The 24,381-nt window shown below is 48.3% G+C and overlaps 1 protein-coding gene across 6 annotated transcripts in view; it reads left to right on the top strand.

Annotated features, from left to right (window-relative positions):
• MDH1B (malate dehydrogenase 1B) overlaps window positions 1–19,176 on the top strand; it is a 29,648-nt gene extending 10,472 nt beyond the window's left edge. For 3 of the 6 annotated variants that reach the window (XM_044768330.2, XM_070508469.1, XM_070508468.1), the window contains 6 exons: window positions 8–504; window positions 4,091–4,232; window positions 5,717–5,880; window positions 7,944–8,083; window positions 8,388–8,439; window positions 8,689–9,986. In XM_044768330.2, coding sequence (XP_044624265.2) covers window positions 8–504; window positions 4,091–4,232; window positions 5,717–5,880; window positions 7,944–8,083; window positions 8,388–8,439; window positions 8,689–8,975 — 1,282 coding nt within the window. In that variant the 3' untranslated portion in view covers window positions 8,976–9,986. Of the gene's footprint in view, window positions 1–7; window positions 505–4,090; window positions 4,233–5,716; window positions 5,881–7,943; window positions 8,084–8,387; window positions 8,440–8,688; window positions 9,987–13,968; window positions 14,050–16,504; window positions 16,574–17,560; window positions 17,627–18,411 lie in introns of those variants that run through there. The other 3 variants (XM_014836406.3, XM_070508467.1, XM_070508466.1) reach the window with 2 other exon arrangements.
• The last annotated feature ends 5,205 nt before the right edge of the window (window positions 19,177–24,381 follow it).

The raw sequence follows: 24,381 nt of genomic DNA, 5'->3' as shown, positions 1-24,381 counted from the left end.
TTATTAGTGCATCTGCTCCTGCCTGCTACAACCTGATCCCCATCTTGACCAGCGGTGAAGTGTTTGGAACACAAACGGAAATTAGCATAGTTCTATTTGACAATAAAGATGCAGAAGAAAAGCTCCACATCCTCGCGTCAGAGACTCACGACCTGGTGTCGCCCTTCCTCCGGAGCATCTCCGTCTGCACCAGAGTGCAGGAGGCCTTCCGCCAGGCCCACGTGGTCATCGTCCTGGACGACAGCACCGACAAGGAGGTGTACACTCTGGAAGAGTGCATCCGGAGCAGGGTCCCGCTGTGTCGGCTCTATGGGTACCTGATCGAGAAGAACGCCCATGACTCCGTCCGAGTTATCGTGGGCGGAAAGACCTTCGTGAATCTTAAAACGGTGTTGCTGATGAGATACGCCCCAAGCATCGCACACAACATTGTCGCCGTGGCGCTGGGGGTGGAGGGCCAGGCCAGAGCTGCGCTGGCCAGGAAGCTGAGGACCACGCCTGCATGTGAGTGAGCCCCGTGTCTGTTTCCGCTTCTCTTTCTCAATAGTGGGATTTCCAAGCAGCGAGGAAGAACGCTGTCCCCTCTAGGATTGTCCCGGAGATGCGGAATAGAAAGTATGAAGCAGATGCAAGGGACTTCTCATTGTGTGATTTGACTGCTCTGCAAACACGGTTTTTTGCTGCTTGCTTTCATGACTATCTGACTTTATCCATCATTATAAAAATGAATAAACAAATATTGAATGGAATAAGGTTTATATTTTTCAAGTAATAATTTGAAACCTAATATTCCCCTTTTTTCATGATACTAGTCAACTAAGGTAATCAGTATCTTTAAAAAGATAATCAGGACTGTGTTAAAGTGGCTCCACCCCAGGTTGCAGCTGTGTGACCTCGGGCCAGTCACTTACCCATGCTGTGCCTCAGTTTCCTCCTCTGTAAGATGAGGATGCTAATAGCACCTGCCTCCTAGAACTGTTGTGAGGATTTGTGAGATAATATTTCTAAAGTGCTTAGAAGAGCACCTGGCACATGTGGACATTCACAAGGATGTTGAGCTTGCACGTGGGCTTATGGTATCAGAGCTGTTTCTGCTCCTGTTGATCTTGGAGCTGGTAGATGTCAGAGTCGCCTGAGGATGAGACTGGATCAGAGAATGGACTGTTGTAGCTAAAAAGGGAGTGTTGTATCTAAAAATATTTCTCACATCTGACAAATTTTAGCTATTTGTGCCCTGGAGGGAGCAGGTGCAGCGTCCACTGAGAATGCGAGGATGTGGATGGCACCACCTCAAGAAGAGTTGAGAGGACAGTGAAGTGTGAGCCTAGGATGCTCTGAATCGGGGCTGTCAAGGACTTCAGTGAGCCCTAACACCATGTAGCAAGAGCTGTCTTATCCATTTCTTCACAGGGAAGCTCTGGAACCAACTTCTGGTGGTCTTGCCTACAGATCTTTAGTGTCTGACCCCAGGGTCAGTCATACCTTAGCCAAATTGATACTAAACTTAGTCGATAGGGAAGGAAAACATCTTCTAACCATTTTATCTCTGTTATCAACCTTATATGTATATGCGTAGACACTGATTTATCACAAAAGATCAAGGATACGCTTACGAAAGTGTCAAGAAGAGGCTGTTACAGAATTTAAAACAAGGTGGGTGCGGGGCTTTCAACCGGACAGCTGCTCTCTTGTGGGTCTCATGGGGCCCTAAATTCTAGGCCCTGCTGGACTCAAAGGCAATAAGCATGAGAAGCAGGAAAAAGAAAAATGCAGAAAAGTCAGGAAAAGGAAAGGGAGACATTGGAGGGACAGTAGTCAAAGTAGAACTGTCGCTGGGGTCCCAGGGAGAAGCTCGGGAACTGCAAAGACAGGGCTGAGAAAACGACGAGAAATGGAACAGCCATCAAGAGAATCGCCGGGGAGAATGCCAGATGCCAGGAGGGTAGCAGGCCTTTTCGGGATATCGCCTGCATTCGGTGCACACATAACCCTCTTTCTCAGAACGTGTGTGTTGGCTTAGCTGGGACTCTCTCTGTTGCGAGTGACAGAAAGTCCACTCAAAGTGATTAAAGTCAGACAGAGCTTTCTGTCACATAACTGGAGAGTGCAGGAGGCAGTCCTTGTCTCAGGCCTAGCTGGGCGCTGGGGCCCAGTGACGTCAGGCCTGGCTGTGCTCTCGGCCTGTTGCTCAGCTCTGCTTTCCTCAACAGTGGTTAGATTATCGGGCAGGCAAGATAGCCACTGGCACCCCCAGACTCCCACGTTTGTGGCTCAGCTACCCCAGTAGAAAGAGGGCTCTCTCTGCATTCTTTGTACAAAAGTGGCAGGATAGTCTCCTCGGCTGGCTTGAACCCGTGATCTCCAAATGAGTCATTGTGGCAGGAATCTGGAATGTGGGTCTCATGCCTATTGATGGACTGGAGGGGTGAGGACAGCCCCCCCAAACCACAGGGACTGAAATTGGGGAACAGTAGTTATTTAAAGAAAAACCAAGATGCTGTTAAAAAAAAAAAATAGGAAGAGGCGCCAGAAGGAAAAGACAGCAGACATCCACCATAATTTTCTCCAGCATAATTTAGGGCATTTAAAGCTGAAAAGAAACATGAGACCCAGTGAGATTAAAACCTTCCTTAGACTTTAGGAAAAAGCCTGCCATATGTTGACTTGGGGACGGAGGAGTATTTTCCCCCTGTGGGATCCTGTGAGCTCCAAACTGGACCACCGCCTTCCCTTCCCTCCCACAGCGCACAGCCAACAGAGGGCCCGTGTGCACGTCATGGCTCTCCTTCTTCGTGAGTCATTTTATGAGACGGACTCTCAGGAGGGTGGTGGACGCTGGGAGCTGACCACCCAAGACCCGTTTCCCACCACCTTCTCCCCAGCCTGCCTCTCACCGGAGAGCTTCAGAAAGACACTCGTGTTCTCAGCTCCTCTTGCAGCTGGGAGTGGCCCAGTGACATAGGCTTCGTGAAGCAGGTTGGAAAGTTATTCCACTCTCTGAAAAGAGAAAAAGCAAAGGAGGAGGCCTCGGTCCCATTCTTTTCCCTTCTGCCTGCCTTTGAACACAACGGTGAGAGCGTGATACTTGGCACTGTTGCAGCCATTTTAAGACCACAAGGGGAAAGTAAGGAGACTGACAGCTTTGAGCTGCTGAACAAGCACCGGTATCACTGCCCAGCTTGACTCTCTGTTACCCGAGAAGAGTAAACGCCTTCTACCTGAGCCAGGTCAGCAGGATGCTCTGTTACTCGAAGCCAACGGCCATCTTACCTCATACAGGAGAACAGGAAAGAGTTTAATCTTCACAGTAGGAAGTGGTGTGGCCTTATAAGGGAATTAAATTTTTAAGCAAGTAAATAAGTTAATAAATATATCAATGAAATTACTTATTTTCACTTTGGATTTAAATCCACAATTATAAAATTATTGAGTACCAATCCCTCTTTCTCTCCGTGCTCCCCAGCCCCCCGTTATTTTTCTCTGAGACAAGCATCGCTTGGCACAGTGGTGATTTCCTCCTGCTTTCCCCCATCCCCAGGCTGTCTCGAGGAGAGGATCGGGCTGGTCGTGTCCTCCTGAGCACAGCCCCTGAGGGCGCCCCCGTGCAGAAGCTGATTTGGTAGCTGTTTGTCGAGTAAGGTGTCCCTCAGGTCCTCTTGTTAAGACTCCTCATTCTGCAGGAAACATGGCCGACCCCAGGGAGTTCAGCGATTTGCCCGAATTTCTGTTCCAGTCCAGAATGAAAGACTCCTGGTCAGAATGGGAGCAGATGAAATGCTTTCTCTGTGGCGGGCAGAGCAGCGGCATTGGGACCAGCACAGCGGGGTCACCGTCACTGTGGCTTCTTTCGGGGGCGTTTCAGCATTCCTCGAATTCTGTCGTGTGCCCATACTCACGGGGCGCCGTCAGGGGCCCACGGACCCTGAGGAGGAGGGAGAGGATCCCATCGTGTGCTGGTTTTTAGGGCATAGACTTAGGTCTGTTTTGCAGCAGCAGGGCTAGCCCTACAGCACAGGCAGGAAGCCGGCTGCAGCGGCCTTTCATCTTAGCGTTTCTCATTGTGCTGACGTTCTATTTCTTTTCTTCACAGCCATCAAAGATGTGATCATTTGGGGGAATATCAGTGGAAACAACTACGTTGATCTGAGAAAAGCCAAGGTTTACAGATATGAGAGTGCTATGTGGGGCCCCCCGTACTTCTCACGCCCCGTCTTGAGCTTGATTTTTGATAGGTACTGTATATTTCAAGTGAAGTGTGCTAACAATGTTGAGTGCATGTGTAACAGTTGCTATAGTCTTTTAAGTCATCTTAGAAATCTTTGTGCAAAAATACTTGTCAGGGCCGGCCCGGTGGCGCAGTGGTTAAGTTCACGTGCTCCCCTTCAGCAGCCTGGGTTTGCAGGTTCGGATCCCGGGCACAGACCTAGCACCACTCATCAAGCCACGCTGTGGTGGCGTCCCGCATAAAATAGACGAGGATGGCACAGATGTCAGCTCAGCAACTATCTTCTTCACACACACACAAAAAATAACTTGTCGTTGTTGACACTCATCTTTGTCTATGTCTTTATTGAAGAAACAGAAAATTCCATAGAATTTCGGGTAGCCAATCCCCACCCCCAGTTTATTTGATTTTGAAGTTGCGAATCTTTATGTTCAGCTCCTCCTTGAAGTGGCTCCCCTGTTCCGTTAAAGCTATCTCTAACGCAAGCACATGTAGGGTGAATCTTACTGCGAAGACGGAGATGAGTCTCCAAGTTGAAATCAGTGGAAACATCTTTGAGAAGAAGGAGGTGTGATTGTGAGCAGCCCGGCCGTGCCGGGTGTCCTGTCCCAGGAGGGGTAGCAGCAGCCGTGGGGAGCAGTGTCTGGCACCAGCCACCCAGGCCAGAGTTCTCCTGGAGCCACATACTGGCTGTGTGACTGTAGAGAAGTTCCTTAACCTCTCTGTGCCTCAGCTTTTTATCTGAAAAGAGGAGGTGGTAGCAGTGTGGGCCTTACTGGGATGAGTAAATGGATCGTACAGCAAAGGCTCAGCCCCTACCTGACGGGCGGGGAGGAGGAGGGGGCAGCCTTTAAGGCTTCTTTCTGACTCCGCAGCTCTTTCCTGGTTGTAGCATCTTCCCGTGCGCCTTCTTTCCTGCACTTCCTCGGACCTCAGGAGCTTCATCCAGCCTCGATGGTGTGTGTCCCCAACCACCCTCGTGGGGTGCGGCTGTTCTGTGTCCCCACCTGGTGGGGCCGGGTCTCGTGGAGCCACGGCGCTGGCTCAGCAGGGCAGCCATTTAACACTGTTCTCGTCCAGCGGGACCCTGGGGAGTCTGAACTTCTGATGGTTATTTCCCTGGTTCTCAGTGTGACTCACTCAACGTCTTATGAGACTCTTGTTTTAGATGAAGGATACCCCTGGTTCCAAGACAGCCTCGACGTAATTCTTCGTAACGACTGTCCTTCTTGCAGCCTTTGACCGCTTTTCTGTGTTCCGTGTCTGTATTGTCATGTTTTCGATTTGAGACTTTGGGACCCTTTCTGCTGTATTTCGTGACTGTTCACTTGCCTTCTTATGGGATCGAAGACGCTTGTAGAAGGGGCTCAGGGAGTCACGCTTCTGTCTTGGGGCGGTGGTTCTGCGTGCTTAGACCCCTTGGCCCAGGGACCCCCCTTTTTCTTCTCCATTCCTCCCTCCCTTGTAATGTTGTCTCCTTCTCTCTCGTAGTGAGTGGGTGAACGGAGAATTTGTGACAACTCTGAGAAAGCTGACGGCCACGGGACAGCAACTTAGAGGCATGTTAACCGCACACAGCATCGCCACCACGCTGAAGTACTGGTACCACGGCTCCCCGCCGGGCGAGATTGTGTCACTGGGCGTGCTGAGTGAAGGTCAGTCTGGGTTTCTCTTATCTCGTGATACTTAGAAGCCTCCTTGTCTGTCCACCCTGCGCTCCTGCTTCTGTGTCCCCGCCTGCTCCCTCTGAACATGGTGGTGAGTTGTCTTCTGGATTTTCACAGCTCTGTAATCATTCATTCACTCGGGCATTCGCTCAGCCATCGGTTCAGAAAGTCAACAGTATTTGCTTGAATGCACTGGGGTCACACGTAGGGATCAGACAGGCCTCCGCCTTCAAGAAACCTACAGCAGAGTGAAGGAGAGCCAGTCCATAAACAAAAGCGTTTCCGTAAGTTTCGTCACTGGATCCCAGCTGAGGAAGGGAAAGCAAGGTCAGTTTTAGGCAGGCAGCAGGAAGAACCAGGTCAGGCTTCATGGAGGAGGTGGCACTCCAGGAAGCCTTCACGTGTGGGTAGCGTTTACCTGGCAGACGTGTGTGGGAGGAACATCTGGGCACAGGAGCCACAGGCAGAGACACGGGCAGGTCAGGACCTGGATGGCAGGGCGCCAGGCGACACCGGGAACATGGCAGCCTGCTCTCCAGGCACGAACACTGCATGGGCCTTCCTGTGTTAATCTGTTAAGAAGTGTTCAGAGGACTGGTGCTGTTTTTGAGAAACAAGGAGAGAGAGGCTGTGGCGGTCTGTGCCCAGTAGGTTCTGTCTAGAGCGCCCCTCGTGCTTTGCCTTCTCCCTGTGCAAGCTCCTTCTCTCCCAGCCTCAGCCTGGGCGTCTGTGCCAGCCCGGGCCTGCGTGCGGAACATCGCCACCCTGATGTCTTGCAGAAGCCGAGCTCGCTGTCTTCCTCCCAGTCAGACCCGCCTCCTGCAATCCTCGTGCCATGGTGGAACCGCTGTCCTCCCACTGTCCCCGTGGCCGGGGGGCAGCTCCAGGACATCTCCCGAGCCCCGGGTCAGCGGTCCTCTGTCCCTCCTGTGTGCTCACCAGCATCTGCTCCTCCCTCAGGGAGCGTGGACGGCTGCCTGGCGGGGGTGCCGGGTGCCGTTAGTTGCATTGTCTGCCCATTAGCGTGTGTAGCCCGAGGCCAGGACGTGGCTGGGTCTGCTTGCTGCTCCCTCATGGCCAGACACTCAGTGAGTCTTGTTCAATTGAAGTTAAGGTGCAGGAACATCTCCTTAAGGAATCCAAATCAGTATGTTACCTTTTTAGTTAAATAGGCATTTTAAACCTTATCTTTATTTGTCAAAAGTTCAATTAATCTCTATGGGAATTCATCAATAACCAGTGCAGTCTTGGGGGCGAGAAGCAGGTATCGTGGTGTCCCTGACGCCGTACCAGTACCATGCAGTAGAGCCTCACACGTTGTCCGCCCGCCCCAGGACTGGCTCTTCACAGAGGACACAGAGCACAGAGCAGGCCTGGGGCGCTCTCTGAGGAGAGTGTAGGGATGCTGGCTGCTTGGCTCCCCTCGTTGTTTGCCCTGGGGACGTTTCTGATGACAGAATAGCAACAAGAGTTCTCTTGTTTGATTGAAGCACACGGTGGGGGTGCTTGTACCTGACTGTTGCTCGGCTGGTAAGGAGTCTTGTCAGCCTTCTTGTTTGGAGCACATCCAAAGCGGACCGGGAGCGGAAACTGCCGGCCCGCCTGCCCCCTCCCATCCCGCCAGTCCTTGTCCTCGTCCCTCAGCTCAGTGAGGGCCCCAGGGGAGGCGAGAGAGCAAAGGCCATGCAGGACAACACCTCGGGCTCGTGGGCTCCCTCCAACAAGGAAAAGCCTGGAAAGCAGGCAGGAGGACCGGACAAGGTGGGGGGGGGGGGGCGCGTGAGGGGGGGGCGGGGAGGAGGCAGGGCGGGGGTCTGACGCCAGCAGACCAGAGCGTTTCTTTCTTCCTTCTGAGAGAAACACCCGGGGAGAAAGCGCCTAGCCAGTGCCCTGGAGGACATGCTTAACCCCTCAGAGGAACTCCAGAGTCGCCCTCGTCCCTGGAAGCCCGGGGCGCACTGTGCCTCAACAGCGCCGCACACGGGAGGTCGGGAGGTCGGGAGGTCGCCTCTGACGCCTCTGCTCTGCTTCTCTGTGCTCGCTCCCCGCAGGCCAGTTCGGTGTTCCTGAGGGAATCGTCTTCTCCATGCCTGTGAAATTTGAGAATGGAACCTGGAAGGTTCTTACAGATCTCAAGGATGTTGAAATAAGTGAAAAAATAATGACCAGAATGACAAGTGATCTGATCCAGGTAACGTCAGGACAGACACACGGGGACTGACTTTGATGATGACCTTGAACTGATTCCCTAGGTCAAGGTGCGCTGGTTTTCTGTGGGTTCGATGTGTATCTTATTCCTAAAAACAATAAGGAGGCAATAAAAGTTTGACGAAATCAGCAGAAGAACGCTAGTTATTTGGTTATATAGTTTCTGATATGTTACAAATATTTGTTAGTTTCTTAAAAATCAAGAATCAAAGTGCTTTTCTATTAAAAGAATGATTAAGGTAGTAATTGTGGTCATTTAATTCTCTCATTATAACATCTTTCAACAGGAGAAACTTGTTGCACTTGGAGATTTGATAAATTTTCAGCCGTACCAATCAGGTAATCTTTATATGTGATTTTTAGGGGGGGCTGCTATTAAAAAGTATTAACAAATTTGTTAAAGGTGAATCACTGTTTAACATAGATAACTATAATCCTTATTTTCTTACTTTCAAACTAAATTATTGACAAAATAAACTGCCAAGTTTAGTGTGTCCTTTGGGATAAAACATCTCGTAAGACTGCTAAAGAAATCGCATCTTCAAAACACCGTGACCTTGTGCATTTCGTGTGTGTCATGTGCGTTAGTTTCGCAGGGTTGCCATAACAAATTACCACAAACCGGAGGCCTTGAAACAACAGAAATTCATTCTCTCGTGCTCCTGGAAACTAGAAGACCTAAGCCCAGGTGTCGGCAGGGCTGTGCTCCCTCTGAAGGCTCGGGGACGGTTCCTTCCTTGCCGCTTCTGGCAGCAAAGCTTGGCTTTCTGGGCTGGTGGCTGCTTCGCTCCAGTCTCTGCCTCTGTCTTCCCTCTGTGTGTCTCTGTGTTTCCATCTCTCTCTCTCCTTATAAGGACACAAGTCACTGCATTTAGGGTCACCCTTAATCCAGTATGACCCCATCTTCATTTGATTAGATCTGCCAAACCCCTGTGCCAAATAAGGCGACAGTCACAGGTACCACGGGTTATGACTTCAACATATCTTTTTGGGAACACAGTTCTACTCACAACACTACATTTGCTGTTAGGTAACTTTTTTTTCAGCTATTTTATTGAGGTCATAATGGTTTATAACATTGTGTAATTTCAGCTGTACATTATTATTTATCAGTTTCTGTATAGACTTCATTGTGCTCACCACTAGTAGTCTACTTTTTGTCCGTCACTGTACGTATGTGTCCCTTTACCCCTTTCACCCTCACCCCACCTCCTTCCCCTCCAGTAGCCACTAATCTGTTCTCTTTATCCATGTATTGGTTCATCTTCCACGTATGAGTGAAATCATGCAGTATTTGTCTTTCTGTGTCTGGCTTATTGTGCTTAACATCATACCCTCAAGGACCATCTATGTTGCTGCAAATGGGATGATTTTGTCTTTTTTTATGGCCGAGTAGTATTCCATTGTATATATATATACCACATCTTCTTTATTTATTCTTCTGTTGATGGGCACTTGGGTTGCTTCCATGTCTTTGCTATAGTGAATAATGCTGCAGTGAAAATAGGGGTACATAAGTCTCTTTGTGTTATTGATTACAAGTTGTTTGGATAAATACTCAGTAATGGGATAGCTGGGTCATATGGTATTTCTATTTTTAATTTTTTGAGAAATCTCCATACTGTTTTCCACAGTGGCTGCACCAGTTTGCATTCCCACCAGCAGTGTATGAGTGTTCCCTTCTCTCCACATCCTCTCCAACACTTGTTGTTTTTTGTCTTATTTACTGTTAGATAACTTTCTTAAAAAACAATAAATTTCAATAAGCTTATTTTTCTCATTGGAATTTTCTCTAAATCATAAACTCACAGGAAGTGCTATCATGTTTTTTGCTTTCTTTTGTGTTACATTTGGAAATAGAAACATAGAAATAAATTCATTGATGCAAAGAGCTTTAATCAAGTGCCTTTTGAGACCCCCAACATTCCTCCTTCCACTAATATCCGAGGGGTACTAACTCTAAGCCAGTGCTGGGAGCTAGAAATACGGGGTGAATAGGATAGACCTGTCCTGCCCCTTTGGAACCTGTGGTCCATCAGGGATCATAAACTAGACAAATGTCCGCATGTGTGGGGCGTCTTAGGGGTGAGAGTACAGGGTGCTGTGCCGTGGGAGCTCGTGCTCAAGCACGTAAAGGACCTGAGCCAGAAGGGCATAGAGAAGCTTGTTTGAAAACCTGCCAAAAAGCTTGTGTGGCCGAAGCCTAAAGAGATGAAGCTGAGAGACCCATATCTACCCATGAGTAGATACAAGAGCTTCCCAAGGCTTCCTTCCAGGTGGAGAGGGACCTGATCAGGTTTGTGACTAGTGTGGAAAGCAGATTGGAACAAGGCTAGGCTGTCTGCAGAAAGACTGATTGGAGGGCAGTGCGGTACCCCAAGGAAGAGATAGTCACAGCCAAGGTGGAGCTGGTGGAATTGTGAGATATTTAGGAGATAGGATAATCAAGACTCGATGATAGATCAATGCTGAGGAGTCCCAGAGGACTCAGGCTTCTTCTGGTTGAGCAATGGGGTGGATTTATTGACAGGGGAAAAATGGTAAAAGAACATTATTTGAGAAAGAGAGAGAGAGTGTGTGTGTGTGTTGGGTGGGAGAGGGAGGAAGGGCTTCGTGCCAGAGTAGAGGAAGGATGAGTTTAGTTTCCTTCATTGGATTCTGAAATACCTATGGGATATCTACAGTGGAAATATTGGACAGAGAACTGCATGCTCTCTGGAGCTCAGAAAGTTCTGCACTGCAGTCATCGAATTGGGAATTGTTGCCTCATAAACGTAAATGAACCATGAGCGTGGTGGAGAGTATCTAGAGAGAGTGAGAGGAGAAGGCCTGGAGGAGCTCAGCCTTTGATGGTTACGGAGAGCAGGAACAGCCGACAGAGGACTGGGAGAAAGGGGTGTCAGAGAGCCAGGACCAGCCCCTGACACTTGATGTCATGGAAGACCTAGAGGCAGAAAGCGTTTGGGAACAAGGGCTAGTCTACACTCTCAGATGCTGCCAGGGATCAAATAAAATGGGGCCTGAAAAGTATCCAAAGGATGTATGACCGTCACGACTTTGATGAGGGTAATTTCGTGGAACCGGGAGGGCAGGAATGAGACCAGAGTGGGAGGGGAGACCCCGGCCTCGGGTGCCACAGTCTCGCTGTAGAGCCGGGGTGCTCAGTGCTGTGGGCCAGCGGAATGTGCTGGCTGCCACGGGAGCAATGGCAAGGGCTACATCAGGATTGCTACATGATGGAAGGGCTCTCTGCGGGAGGCAACATCTAAACTGAGTCATGAGAGCAAAGAAGGTGAAGGTGGGGATAATTCCAAGGGAGCAACATATACAAAGGGAAAGAAGGAAGAAGGAACTTTCTGAGAACTGCCGATTCATTTTATCTGGAAGGTAAAGTTCAAGGGTGAAGTGTCAGAGGGCAGAGGTTCTTGCATTGTTGGAACCAGTGAAGGGTGTTAGGCAGGGGAGGGGTAGGAGCAGATTCCAGTTGTGGAATGCTCAGTCTCTTCTAATGGGAAGGATGGACTGGAGAGAGAGGCCAGAAACAGTAAGACCAGTTCTCTTGCAGGTGGAGAAGTGGTGAGGGCCTTGTCTTAACCAAGAAGTGGCCGTGAGGATGCCAAGAAGGGGTTAGATGTAAAAGACATAAAATTGACAGAACTTGACCAATCCGCAGTAGAGGATGAGGGAGAGCTCAAGGGAGTAAGAATGCCGGAAGTTCTGTCATCTGGACGTAGGGCGGTGTCCGTCCCTAAGACAGAACTTCCCAACACTCAGCCATAGATGGGTTGGGTGTGTGGAGCAATTGATCTCCTTGGCCCAGGAACTGAGTCTGGGGCAGCTGGAGTTCCCAGGCTGGTTGCCTCTATTGTCCTTGTCATTTTCTGGATATGCTAAATCATGAATTTGAGAAGCTGTGGTTAAGGTAAAGAATGCAGGAGAAGGAGCAGATTTTCAAGAGGCATCAAAGGGAAAATGTCTGGTGGGCGATGGACACATGTCTCTGGAGGCCAGGAGAGAGATCTGGCTGGACACGAGGGTATGGAGTCATCAGCAACGGGTCGTTATTAGAAGAAGCTGATGCCCACGGTGACCCTCAGGGAAGGACCTGAGTGGCTGGAGAAGGAAGACTTCTTCACTGCATAGTCTCTCATGCCCTTTGATTTTGTTCCATGTGCATGTTTCCCACATCCAAAAATACAAATAGGTGGACAGATAGAAATCTGGATGGATGGATGGATGGATGTTAACATTTAACTACATTGGAGAGCGAGCGGGTGAAGATGGCAAGGAGTGTGGAGAAAGATCCTCAAAACAGCGCAGAATACAAGCCCCAGAGCACAGGATCAGCCTCAGACAGGAAGCGTCTGTGCTGCTGAGGCCCCAGAGAAGGGAGGAGGTGGGGGCGGGAAGTGTGCACGATGCGGGTGCAGAACAAAATAGGCAGCAGAGCAGGTCCTGAGGGTCAAAGCCTGGGGGGAAGGTGGGGTGATAGGAAAAAGGGGAAGGTTTGAAATACCATTAAGATGAAAGGAAAGAAGGAAAGGGAAAAGCACAGAATGTTTTTCCAGGGCTGAGGGCTCAGTGGAAGTTAGAGACCATGAGTTTGTAGGGACCCCAGTGTGCGGTTCTGTGATTCCTTGCACAGGTGCTTGTGCCTGGACGCAGCAGTGGACGCCTGCATGCGTGATTTGTAGGAAGCCCTGAAATATTAGTGTCCCGCCACCCCTGCAACTAGAGTAAGAATAACAGCATGCTGTATCCGGCAGAACTCTGGGTATCTCCACGATGACTTTATTTGGAATATCAAATTATTTCCCAAAAGTTTTATTTTTCTCATATTTTTTGTGTCCTTGTTTTACTGGCACCTTAAATGGGTGCTAAGTGATTTAGTCATTGGCATTGAATTCGGAAATGGAAAATGAGTACAGTTTTATTATTTTATATAGCATTTGGGGAGGAAGAGGTGTGAGACAAAGAAGTTGAGGATAATTGCAAGAAAGTCAGTGAAGTGATGGACTCCAGGGGTCTGGACTGGATAAAGAAGGAAAGTAATAAGTAAACATAAAACAAAAAGCTCCAAGCAGGGCTGATACTGAAATATCTAACAACCAGTGTGGTGCAGATTCCACCAATTAAAACAGCTGCTGCCTCTCAGAATGGAGTAACTGGTGAAAAGAACCTGGCGGGGGACAGAGGACTGCCCGTGGTCCAGACCAGAGAGGGTGTCTTGAGGTCAAGGTGCCGGCAGTGGGAGGAAGGGCAGAGAGACCGCCAAGGAGGCTGTGGGCAGAGGATGGGATGGGGAATTCAGCCCCAGTTCTGGCTGGTGGTCAAGTCACCAGGAGTGGGCTGAACAAGTAAAGCCCAGAGGCAGCCGGAGGCAGAGGGTGTGGGCGCGGGAGCCCAGTGAGCAGTTGGTTTTAACTTGAGCTCTTTTTTATCCATTGAGAATTTAGAGGCCCTCGGTGTGGCTTCCAGCATTTGGCAGACTAGAGCTGCAAATTCCTCTCAAGATAATGGGCTATAAAGCAGTCATTCTAAATTTGGCTCCACTGACTGGTAGTTAGTCCTACATTTCCCCTAACACTTGCATTATAGAAGGCTCTGTGAAAGAAAACGACCCGATTTTATGCTGTGCATGTGTTAACAAAGGTCAAGGCATATATATGCTTGATTGATCTTGACTCTGTCACCATTGGACCTTGCCCAAAACACTGTCCCAGAGATTCCAAGATCAGAGCATTGGAAATAATCAGAACTTTACAGAGTTTGAAGATCTCCGCTTATTAACATATAACTGAGGTCATTCATGCATGACATTTGTTTAATCTTCTCAATTAATTTAATACTTAATTTCCTGACTTTTAGAAGCTGACGTAGCATTAAAAAATCAAAAGGCCGCCTTACCCACCACAGATGACAACCAGGAAAATCAAAGAACGTCAGATGGTAGGTATATCAATTGAAAAAAATGCCCTTTTTATCCAAGGCTTAACACTAAATTTCAAAGAAAGGAATCTGATCCCCTGTTAGCATAAAATGGGAGTTAAGTCTTTCATCACCCTCATCCTAGACTCAAAAATAAGATTATATTTAAAAATCTACTGAAATCTTTGGAGGAAATTACCAGATTTTCCTTCCACTTGCTGGTCACTGTGAGAGATGCTGGGCCACACACACGTGTAAGGGGAGGAACGTGAGACATGCAGGTAAATAAATGCCAAGACACACGATGAACCCAAAAGCCCTGTGAAACAGGGCAAGACAGGAAAGAAGGAAGGAAAGCAATAACTCGCAAGAAAAGGAAAGATCTTGGTAAGGGATGATGGAGAAAATTTAATACAATCTTGAAAACTAGTTGGGACTGAAGATGGCAGAAGACAACCAAATGGGCATTTGTTCATTCCGAAACTCAGCCAGTTCAGTCACGCGAGAGGAGAGATTCTCGAGAGCTGCTGCATAACGAGGTGCATAGAGTTCACAATACTGTGCTGTGCACTGGAGCATTTGTTAAGAAGGCAGAGTTCATGCTGTAGGTTTTTACCACAATAAAAAAAAGGAGCTGTGCTAGGTGCCGGGGATGGAAACAAATCGAACATTGTTCTTGCACTCAAAGTGCTTACCGTCGGGTGTGGAAAATAGCAGAGCAAGTTGGAACTACCCTGTTGAGAGGGAAAGGTCATGCCACAGAGACTGAGGGCGTCCTGGGACCAGTATGGGTCTCCTGACGAGACGGGAAGTGTGTCAGGAAGAGATGAGAGGGAGCTGAGTCTAGAAGGATGAGAAGGAATCACTGCTGCAGTTAGGACAAAAGGAGGTGCGCGCATGCAGGGGCGGGCAGGAAAGAGACAGGGAAGGGGTTCCCGCCAGACGGAAAGGAGGCCTATCAGCTGTGAGGGCGTGAGCAGGTGTATGAACCTGAGGCAGCATGGCGAGGGCGTGAGCAGACGTGTGAACCTGAGGCAGCATGGCGAGGGCGTGAGCAGGTGTGTGAACCTGAGGCAGCATGGTGAGGATGTGAGCAGGTGTGTGAACCTCAGGCAGCATGGTGAGCGTGTGAGCAGGTGTGTGAACCTCAGGCCGCATGGTGAGGGTGTGAGCAGGTGTGTGAACCTGAGGCAGCATGGTGAGGGTGTGAGCAGGTGTGTGAACCTCAGGCCGCATGGTGAGGGTGTGAGCAGGTGTGTGAACCTCAGGCCGCATGGAGAGGGTATGAGCAGGTGTGTGAACCTGAGGCAGCATGGTGAGGGGGTGAGCAGATGTGTGAACCTGAGGCAGTATGGTGAGGGCCTGAGCAAACGTGTGAACCTGAGGCAGCTGGGTGAGGGCCTGAGCAAACGTGTGAACCTGAGGCTGCATGGTGAGGGTGTGAGCAGGTGTGTGAACCCGAGGCCACATATACTCACACTCAGAAGACTGTGGAGTGCTGGGCTCGGGCAGAGTCCCGAAGGTGTGAGGTCGCTGTCAGAGTCCTGGTGGTCTGCTGCTATTGGGCTGAGTGCCTCCTGAGTGCTCAGCACTGTGGTGTCGGCTGGCAGGCCCAAGCTGGGACTGCACAGGTCGAACGTTGGCCCCTGGACGGGGACCAAGCAGCCCCTCGCTGTCCAGAGCAGCGTGCTGAGCTGGGCCGTGGCCAGGGCAGCTGTGGCAGTGCCGGTGCACCCGTGGCATCTCTGGGCGGGAGCACAGCGCTGCCCTTCCGGCTGCCCCGCTGCCGCAGGCCGTGCTCGGGAACCGCGGGCTCTGCGGCCCAGTGAGAGCGGAGAGGCGACTGTGAGACCTGTCTGGGAGGGGACTGGCCACTTTCCCGGACGGAGGCAGGGAACCAAATTGTATTCCTGTCTTTGCGTCAGAGCGATCTGAGTCGTTAACTGAAATGTTAGGCTCTCAGACCGTCTGCTAGGTCACCATCCTTTGCAACCTAAAGAACTTGAGTGACGAGAAAGTGGAGAAAACGGGGTTGATTTCGGGTTGGTTGGAATAGATTCCACATTCTATTTGTGGAATGAGTGTTAGAATCAAATATAGCATATTACAGTGCTTTCCATATTGTGGGTTAGGTGAGTTGTAAAAAAATTTAGTGGGTCATGAAATCAATTTAATAACTAGCATTTTTCCTTGAACTAAAATAAAATTGATAATAAAAGAGTAAGTAAGGAGACCAGAGATTTGTTCCAATGAACTAGAGTAGTAGAATAGAAAGAAAAAGGTAAATAGAAAAGATAAGAAAGGGCCAGTGTCGTTCCTTTCTCCTTGTTCCGTCAGCTGCACAGGTGCACGTGGACCAGTGTAAGACGCATTCTCACTGGGTCATGGTCAACAGTTTGAAACACGGACTTAGAACATCTCGCAGGTTGTTAGTTGTGTTCTAAACACAACATGTTTTATCTAATTCTGGTTTCAGAACATCAAGATAGCGTGTCTTCTGATCTAATCCAAGATGAAGAAAAAGATGTCGTTATGTCAAATGATGGTAAGTCAGTCGGGTTAGAAACAGTCTCTGTGGTCCTGATGGCCGTGGCTCGTGCTGTCCAGTCTTAGAGAAGGACGCTGTGTCAAACACAGTCCAGCAGTGGAAGGAACTTTGAAATAACTCCACTGCTTTTCTTACTCTTCGTAAACACTTTGAAGGAGGGGTAAGAAATGGCAGCGTGCATTTTATTTTAAATATTGAAACTGCTTCAATGTTATGATAATGTCATGAGACTCTCCCCTCGAACCCTCCCCAAATACCCGAACCTCAGCTCTACCTCAGCTCCAGCCCCTGTGTCCCATCCTTCTACCTTTCCCTCGCTTCTCAGCTCTTCATCACAAAGCCCCAAAGAGCTGACGTCCAAGTCACGGTCCTCCTCCATGAAAGAAGGGACTGAGAGGGCCAAGCCAGAGTTCTCCTTAACAGGGAAAATCTGGGGATCTCTCTCTCTCTCTCTCTCTCTCTCTCTCTCTCTATATATATATATATATATATATATATACATACACACACACACACACACATACACACACAATATTTATAAATATTTATGTAGAAACATATTTTCTAAATCTGCCTATACAAATCATATATCCAAAAAATACTCATCATCTATCTGTTTCCCTTTTTACCCCTTCTTTCCTGAAGCTCTCTGTGTGGGAGGGAGCTGGCACGCGCTGAGAAGTCCCCCAGTGATTTCACTGTGGGCACCAGGGCTTCATGGGGAGGTTGGTAGAACGATGCTGCACTGAGCTGTTTGGCAGGATGTCTGCTTGCTCATATTGCCCATGGGACCATGGACAAGCCACTGTCATGAGTGGAGACTCCACATAAAAGTGATCTAGCATCTTTCGACTCCTAAAAGAGTGAGGCATTCAGAGAAACTTGGAGTAGAAGGCACAAGAGAGGAGAAAATGAGAATAACTGTGAACATCGATGTGCTTTAAATACTAAAATCTCTGCTGTTTAATTCTCTGTTTACTGCAGTAGATTCTTCAGATCTGATTCCTCAAACCATCTCTGAAAAGCCACGCAGTCAAGAACCCACAAATGGTAGGTGGTAGACAAAACAGTCACTAGTCTTTCTTATTCCGTAGATGGAACTGGGAGAAGAGGGTCCAGTGCCCCTGGATCCAGCCCCTGCAGACCGCCCCCACCCCCCTCCCACACCTCCCTGTGTCTCCTTAGAACCTAGCTTCCTGCTTTCCTAACAAGGCCTATTACAGTGACAACCGAATCTTCCCTAAGAATAAGTAAAGAAATGGAGTCCAGATTTTCAAATATGTAGCTGAGTTGTCACGATATTTTATGAAAGCAAGGCTGATGTAGATTTCTCTGTGGTTGGCTAACCAAGATGCTAACCCATGCCTGCACACATGCATTTAAATGTCTAATAGAATGAACAAATCCGTTGCACCTTCCATTCTGAAAACGGACAGTCTGAAAATGGACATCGTGAGAGTGGGGCTAACCAAGGGGAGTTAGCTTCTGTGCCTGGAGTGGAAGCAGGACCAGAAGGAAAGGGAGCTGACAGTATAGCGGCCGACAGAATTCAGAAGGAGGAGCACAGGCGCCAGGGGAGGCTGCGCACAGAACCAGACTGAGGTCAGGAAAGAGGCCCGCATGCAACTTCGCTCTATGAAAATGTCTTGATGGTCTGTGGTTTTACTTCCCTCCAAGAATCGCTCTCACACTGCACCCCCCCGCTTGTGAACTGGAGTGCACACAGGAGCCCAGGAGACAGAGGAAGAGAGGAGCAGAAGAAAAGCTAATAGAAATGTAAGTTCCTAGTGCATTATTGAAATAGTTACATCTTTTTCCTTTTCTTCCTTTTACAGATTCTGAAGGCAAAAGTGTGGAACGGCAACAGATCACACTAGACCAACTATAAAATTACTTGGTAATGTAATTAAATACAGGAAGACCCATGAGTGTCTGTACTTAAGGAAGAACAATTTGAAAGATTTGCTTCAGTCTTAGATCAGATTATGCTAGACAATTAAACAACAGTGACAACACACACAGAAAGTCAACGTGCAATCACCTGTTACCTGGATCCACTCATATGTTTGCTTTGACTGCATTTTACCATACATTGTTTGACGTCGGTTGCTGTTTTCCCAACTACATTAAAATACAGTTGTCAGTCATGGCCTCCTGGCCTATGCATCCTCCTGAGAGAGCCTCTTCCTCCTGACCTCCTTGGCCTCCACTGATTGGGCCAGAGTAGACACACCTTACTCAAGGAGAACCAGTCAGGTTTTCTCTTGCTCTCCCAAAACGTCTGAACTGAGAAAGTGGGTGAGTAAGTTGGTGTCAGAGTGATGGTGATGGCAGTGAGCTGGCGAAGGCACGGGTCGCCTGTGAGGTCTGCAGGGCTGGCCAGGCTCACCACCCTTGCGAGACGTGGCTGCTGCTGCTCTCCCTTGGGTTTGCTGGGTGTAACTATCTTTACAATAAATCACTCTTTTACTTTAGCTTAGAGTGAATAGGTTCTAGGTCTTGACACCAGCTGTGGCCTGAATAAACTGAATTTTGAAAGAAAAGCATATTTTTACCATGTAATTGGATTGTTTAAGTAAAAATTACAGTCTTTTATTAAAGCAGTAGTAGTCAAACCAATACGCTCATGCTTTCAAGCTAATAGGACCCTCTACAAATGCCAATTAGGAACTTTTGACAGCCCAGCAGTCGTGTTAAAAACTGCTGATATCTGTAGTTTTAAATAGCTTTCTCTGTAGTTTTAAATAGCTCTAAAGTACAAATGACTTTCTGAAAATCCAGGGAATTTCAGATGCTTCTTCATTGCTTCTATGCCATCGTGAGTCAAAACCATGACTAACTTGTGCTTCTTTCCAAATTCAGCACGTCACTTGATGATATGGTGACGAAAACCTAATGTCTGTCTGTCTGAAGGACTTTGGGTGAGGTTTGGTGCCCTAAACCTACCGTTCCCCTGCCTCTCCTCGTGGGGTCCTCAGCCGGAGGAGTGACCACAAAGAACCGTCACTGGTGGGACGTGGCCTGGTGCTCTGTGCAGAGCTGGGCGCGGCGGCTGCCCTCAGCCTGCAGAGCCTCTTCATGGCAACACTGAGCTAGATCGGAAAACGTGACTCAGACCAAGAAGCCCAAGCAAGGCCTCCCGTTCCGTCCCCTGAATCAGGCGTGCCAGTCATTCGTCAGCAGGGACCAGGGAGGAAAGGTGGCACAGAGAATACCGCGTGAACATGCACCGCCTTTCAAGGCCGCGGCCCCGCCCCTTAGCGATAGTCTTCCCAGCGCTGTGGGTCCTGACGGATCAGGTAATCAGCCGCAGCTCTAGAGGGCGGGCGTCCAGGAAAGGGCTAGAGAGGGAGGGGGCAGTTTCTCCTCTTTAAGGACGCTGTGGGAACATTCAGCCCACCCCAGCAGGCTGTCCTTTCCAGCATGAATATGAACCATCATAGGTTTGCACCGCCCTAGGAGCACTGGGATGCTAGGACGGCCCTCACAGGAGGACAGAACAAGGTGATCTTAATCACTGCACCCACAACCACACATTTGTCCCCAGTTATGATAAGGTACGAAATTACACCAGGAGGAAGGTGTTAGTGTTCACCATTTATTTAGAAATAATGACGGTGCCATTTCAGAAAGATCTCTCAGAGAGGCTTCTGTTCTGTTTGTCTTCAAGGATGCACAGCTCTCACAGGAGCCTGAAGCACATAATTGACCAACTTGGGAAAGCTCAGGCTGGGCTTCCCATTAAAGTAACTTTAATGTGAGGTTATTAAAAATACTTCCTCTGTGTTATTAGGGCTGTCGTGGTAAAGGCTGAGGGAGGAATATTCAGGAGAAAATGTAATAATTACTCAGAGGAAGCCATTCTGTGAATCGTCGTTACTCTCTGGGTCACGGAAGTAAGACTAAGTGTGTCCATCCTTGTAACGGGAGCCGGCGCTGCTAGTCCAGGACTCCCTACGGCCTCGTCCCCATTCACGTGACCAACAGGCCTCTGATCTGTTGGGCTGGTCCAGGGGCCCAAGCCTAGGGCATGGTAGCACTAACCCTTGGTAGATTTAATCTAGTCCTATGTGCCACTGATTGGTCTAGGAGCAGTCGTGTGACCGAGTGTTGAACAATGATGCATAAGGAGAAGTCTTCTGAAGGTGTGCCGGGGAGGGACGGAGGGAGACAGACAGACTGAATGAACCGTGTGCAAGGAGAAAGCACTTAGGTTCCACCTACCTCCTTCCTGCTAAAATGCTGTCCTACCTGGATGGACGGAATGCTTGCAGCGTGGGCAGCCATCCTGGGGCCCTGATGAGAGACATCACCAGCAGGGTGCCACCAGGGGGGTGGCTTTGTGGAAAGATAGAAACAGCCAGGCACCTGGGCCTGAGGCCTCGATGAATCCCAAGAGGCTCTGAACCAACTCTGGACCAACTTCAAAATTTCTGCCAAATAAATCATAAATAACTTTATGATTTAAGCCCCTGTGAGTTGTGGGTTCTGTTAGTTAGAGCCCATGAATATATGCTTTTATATACGACAATTTATGCTGACAGCCAGCAGCTGGACAACGTGACAGAGAACTGTCTTCCAATTTCTCATTGTTCCCTGGTAGTCTAGTGGTTGGGTTTCGGTGCTCTCTCTCAGTTTCTTATTGTTATTTGTTTTAGACAGATGAATAAGAAATATATTTGGATAATGTATACAATTGACTTCTACTCAGCCAGGCTCAAAACCTGTATTGACTCCTATATTTTTAATATTCTCCCCAATTGCAGTTAGTGAATGCCATCAGCCTAGTTCAGTCCTAGGCTGGTGGTTTCCAACATTAGCGTGAATCAGGATCATCTCTTAAAACAGATTTCTGGACCCCATCTCCAGAGTTTCTGATTCGGTGGGTCGTAGGCAGGGCCTGAGAATTTGCATTCTTAACAAGTCCTCAGGTGACACTGACGGCTGCTGGTCTGGGGACCATGCTTTGACACCCACTGCCCTAGCCTGAGGGCAGTCATCTCCTAAGTCAGCCATCTCCCTTTGCCCACGCCTATACCCCAGATACTTTAGTCTGAATTTCACTTTCGGACCACAAGATTCCTCTCCATACTTACCAGTAAATTGTTTTAGGACTTCTTAATGCCATCCAAACTGGTCCACCCCAATCCCGTGAGCCTTGGGTTTGCTGCCTCCTGCCTTTGCACATAGCATTTGCCCTGCCTAGAGTGTCTTTGAACCTTATCTCATTGAATCCTCTTTAGATCTGGCACAGTGGGGTGGCCACCTTCCCTCCCTGGCCAAATTATTCTTTCTTTCTTTTGATTTCAGAGAGAAGAACATTATGGGACTCCAATAGAAGAAGTAGGTTAAAGAGTGTTTTCCTCCCTCTACCCCCTACCAGGTGTGCGTGGGAGATGATGTCATCTATAACCTTCATTTGCTCCTTTGCTAGCCTTAATGTAAGCATCTTTAACTCTGAAGTGTTCTGTCCCGGGACTGGATGCTTACTCATTCTGCAGAGGATGCAGAAAGGTCACCACACTTACAGCTAAGCCACTGGAAGCAAATCTGGTGACCCTCCCAAGAGAAAGCCCCTGCTCTGCCCTCATGTTAATTTCTTCTGGGCAGAAATTATGACCCACAGAGGTATCTAGTCACAACTTTCTCACTTCACTGGTACAGAGAAGCATGATTTCTATACAAAGGGGCTGTAAGCAGGGGTCCTGCAGAGGACACAGTCTCCTCCCTTTTTGTAGTTATGCTTCCCATCTCTGAGAAGGCAGCCACAAACCCAGGTGGGTCTTGCTCGAGAACCAAAACGCAGTAGTCACACTCAAGTAATGCCATCAAATCAAGTTTACATTCACAGCCCCCAAAAGTTACCTTGATTGAAAAGTCCCGTGATGAGCTCTCAATCCTTGTGCTGCCTTAACCTATGTGTTTGACGTGGTTGATCATTTCCTTCTCTCTGATACACTTTCTTCACTTGTCTTACACCAGGGCACAACTCTCCCATGGTTTTCTTGTTTGTCTGATAAACAGATGTTGACCATGCCTTGTAAAGACAATGAGAGATAGAGAGGACTTGGTTAAATGGCCTTTGCTAGGTTCCTCCCTGTCTTTCACACCTAGTTTATATTATACTATAGTTATCTTATACTATAGATTAGTATAGCTCCTTCCTGGGACAAGCCTTCTATCTTAAATTATTTTAAGCAGTTATGGGGAAGGTCAAAGTTTCTTCCTGAGACTTTCATTCTTAAAAAGTAATCAAGCCAAAGAGACACGTTTTGGGGTAGCAAATTCTGATCCCCCACACTGGTTCCTCCTCTTGTCTCCTCTTAATGTTGGAGTGCCCTAAGGACCTGTCCTTGGTTATCTTCTCTATCTACACATATGTTAATGATCCCATCCAGTCCCATGGCTTTACACACCATCTATACGTAGGTAACTCCCAAATTTACATCTCTAGGTGGTCATCTCTTCCAAACGTCACACTCCTCTATCCTACTTGAGATTTCCACTTAAATGGCTAATAGGCAAATAAATTAACAAGTCTCAAATTTGTCTTTTAATTCCATCTCCCACCCCAAATCTGCTCCTCCCACAGAATCTCAATAAAGGAGAATTTCATCTTTCCATTTGCTCAAACTAAAACCCTTGGAGTCATCCTTGACTTCTCTTTCTCCAATATTAACACCTAATCTCTTAGGAAATCCTGTTGGCTCTACTTTTAAAATATTCTTATGGATTTGCCAGAAACCAATCTCCACCATCACCACTGTGGGCCAAGCCGCCACCATCTGCCTTGTGGATTATTGCAGAGCCTCCTAACTGGTCTCCCTTCTTCTGTCCTTGACTTCCTACAGATTGTTCTCAGGGTTATAGTCAAAGTGATGCTTTCTTTAAATGTGACAGATTGTACCTCATCTATTTTCAAAAGCCTGTAGAGGCTCTCAGTTTACTTCAGGGTAGAAGCCAAGGTCCTTACAGTGGCCTGAAAGGCCCTGTGTTGTCTGTTCTCACCCCTGCCTTTGCACCCCTCTGATCTCCTTTCCTGCACTCTCCCCCAGGCTCATCCCATCTGCTCTGGCCACACTAACATCCTGGCTTATCTTACATCTGCCAGGGACTCTCCCACCTCCGAGTCTCTACCTGGAACACTTTCTCTAAATGGTACTTGGCTAACACCTTCAGTTTCTTCAAGTCTTTGCTCAAATCTCACTTTCTTAATGAAGCCTACACGTACCATGCTATTGAAGGGGAGCAAAATAGGCCATCCCAAAATATGCCTTTTTGGCATATTGATTTGTTTGAACTGGTTATTTTAAAGAAACAGCAGACACAGGTGAATCTCTGAAAGCTGAGTAGAAGTTACCCTTCCGTGGGAGACATTTACATTTATAAGGGAAATCTCCATTTGTAAGGGTGTTCCCCATTCTGTACCAGGAAGAGGATGATTCTAAATCTCAAGAAACTGTTATCAACAGAGAAAGCAAAGATTTAAATTTACATAACAACCTCACCCTTGTTTACTGTGCTTTTCCTGGCCACCTCCCATAAACTGGCCTATCTCTCACCCCTAACATCTTTTGTCTTTAGCTGGGGATGTTATTTAAGGTGGTGGCCCAGGCCGTTTCGGGGAGTTACTCAGTTTTCCTGGGTCTCTCCCGTGTATACAGGAGGTATACATGTTATTAGACTTGTTTGTTTTTCTCCTGTTAACCTGTTTTTTCTGACAGGGGGTCTCAGCTGTCGACACAATCCATGACCAACCTATAAATCAAAATTGGGGTGAGTTTGTTATGAACCAAAGTGAGGAT

This window comes from Equus asinus, chromosome 4, assembly GCF_041296235.1.
Source record: "Equus asinus isolate D_3611 breed Donkey chromosome 4, EquAss-T2T_v2, whole genome shotgun sequence".
NCBI lineage: Eukaryota > Metazoa > Chordata > Mammalia > Perissodactyla > Equidae > Equus > Equus asinus.
Note: the sequence above shows the minus strand (reverse complement) of the source record. Positions and strands in the feature narration are given on the sequence as shown.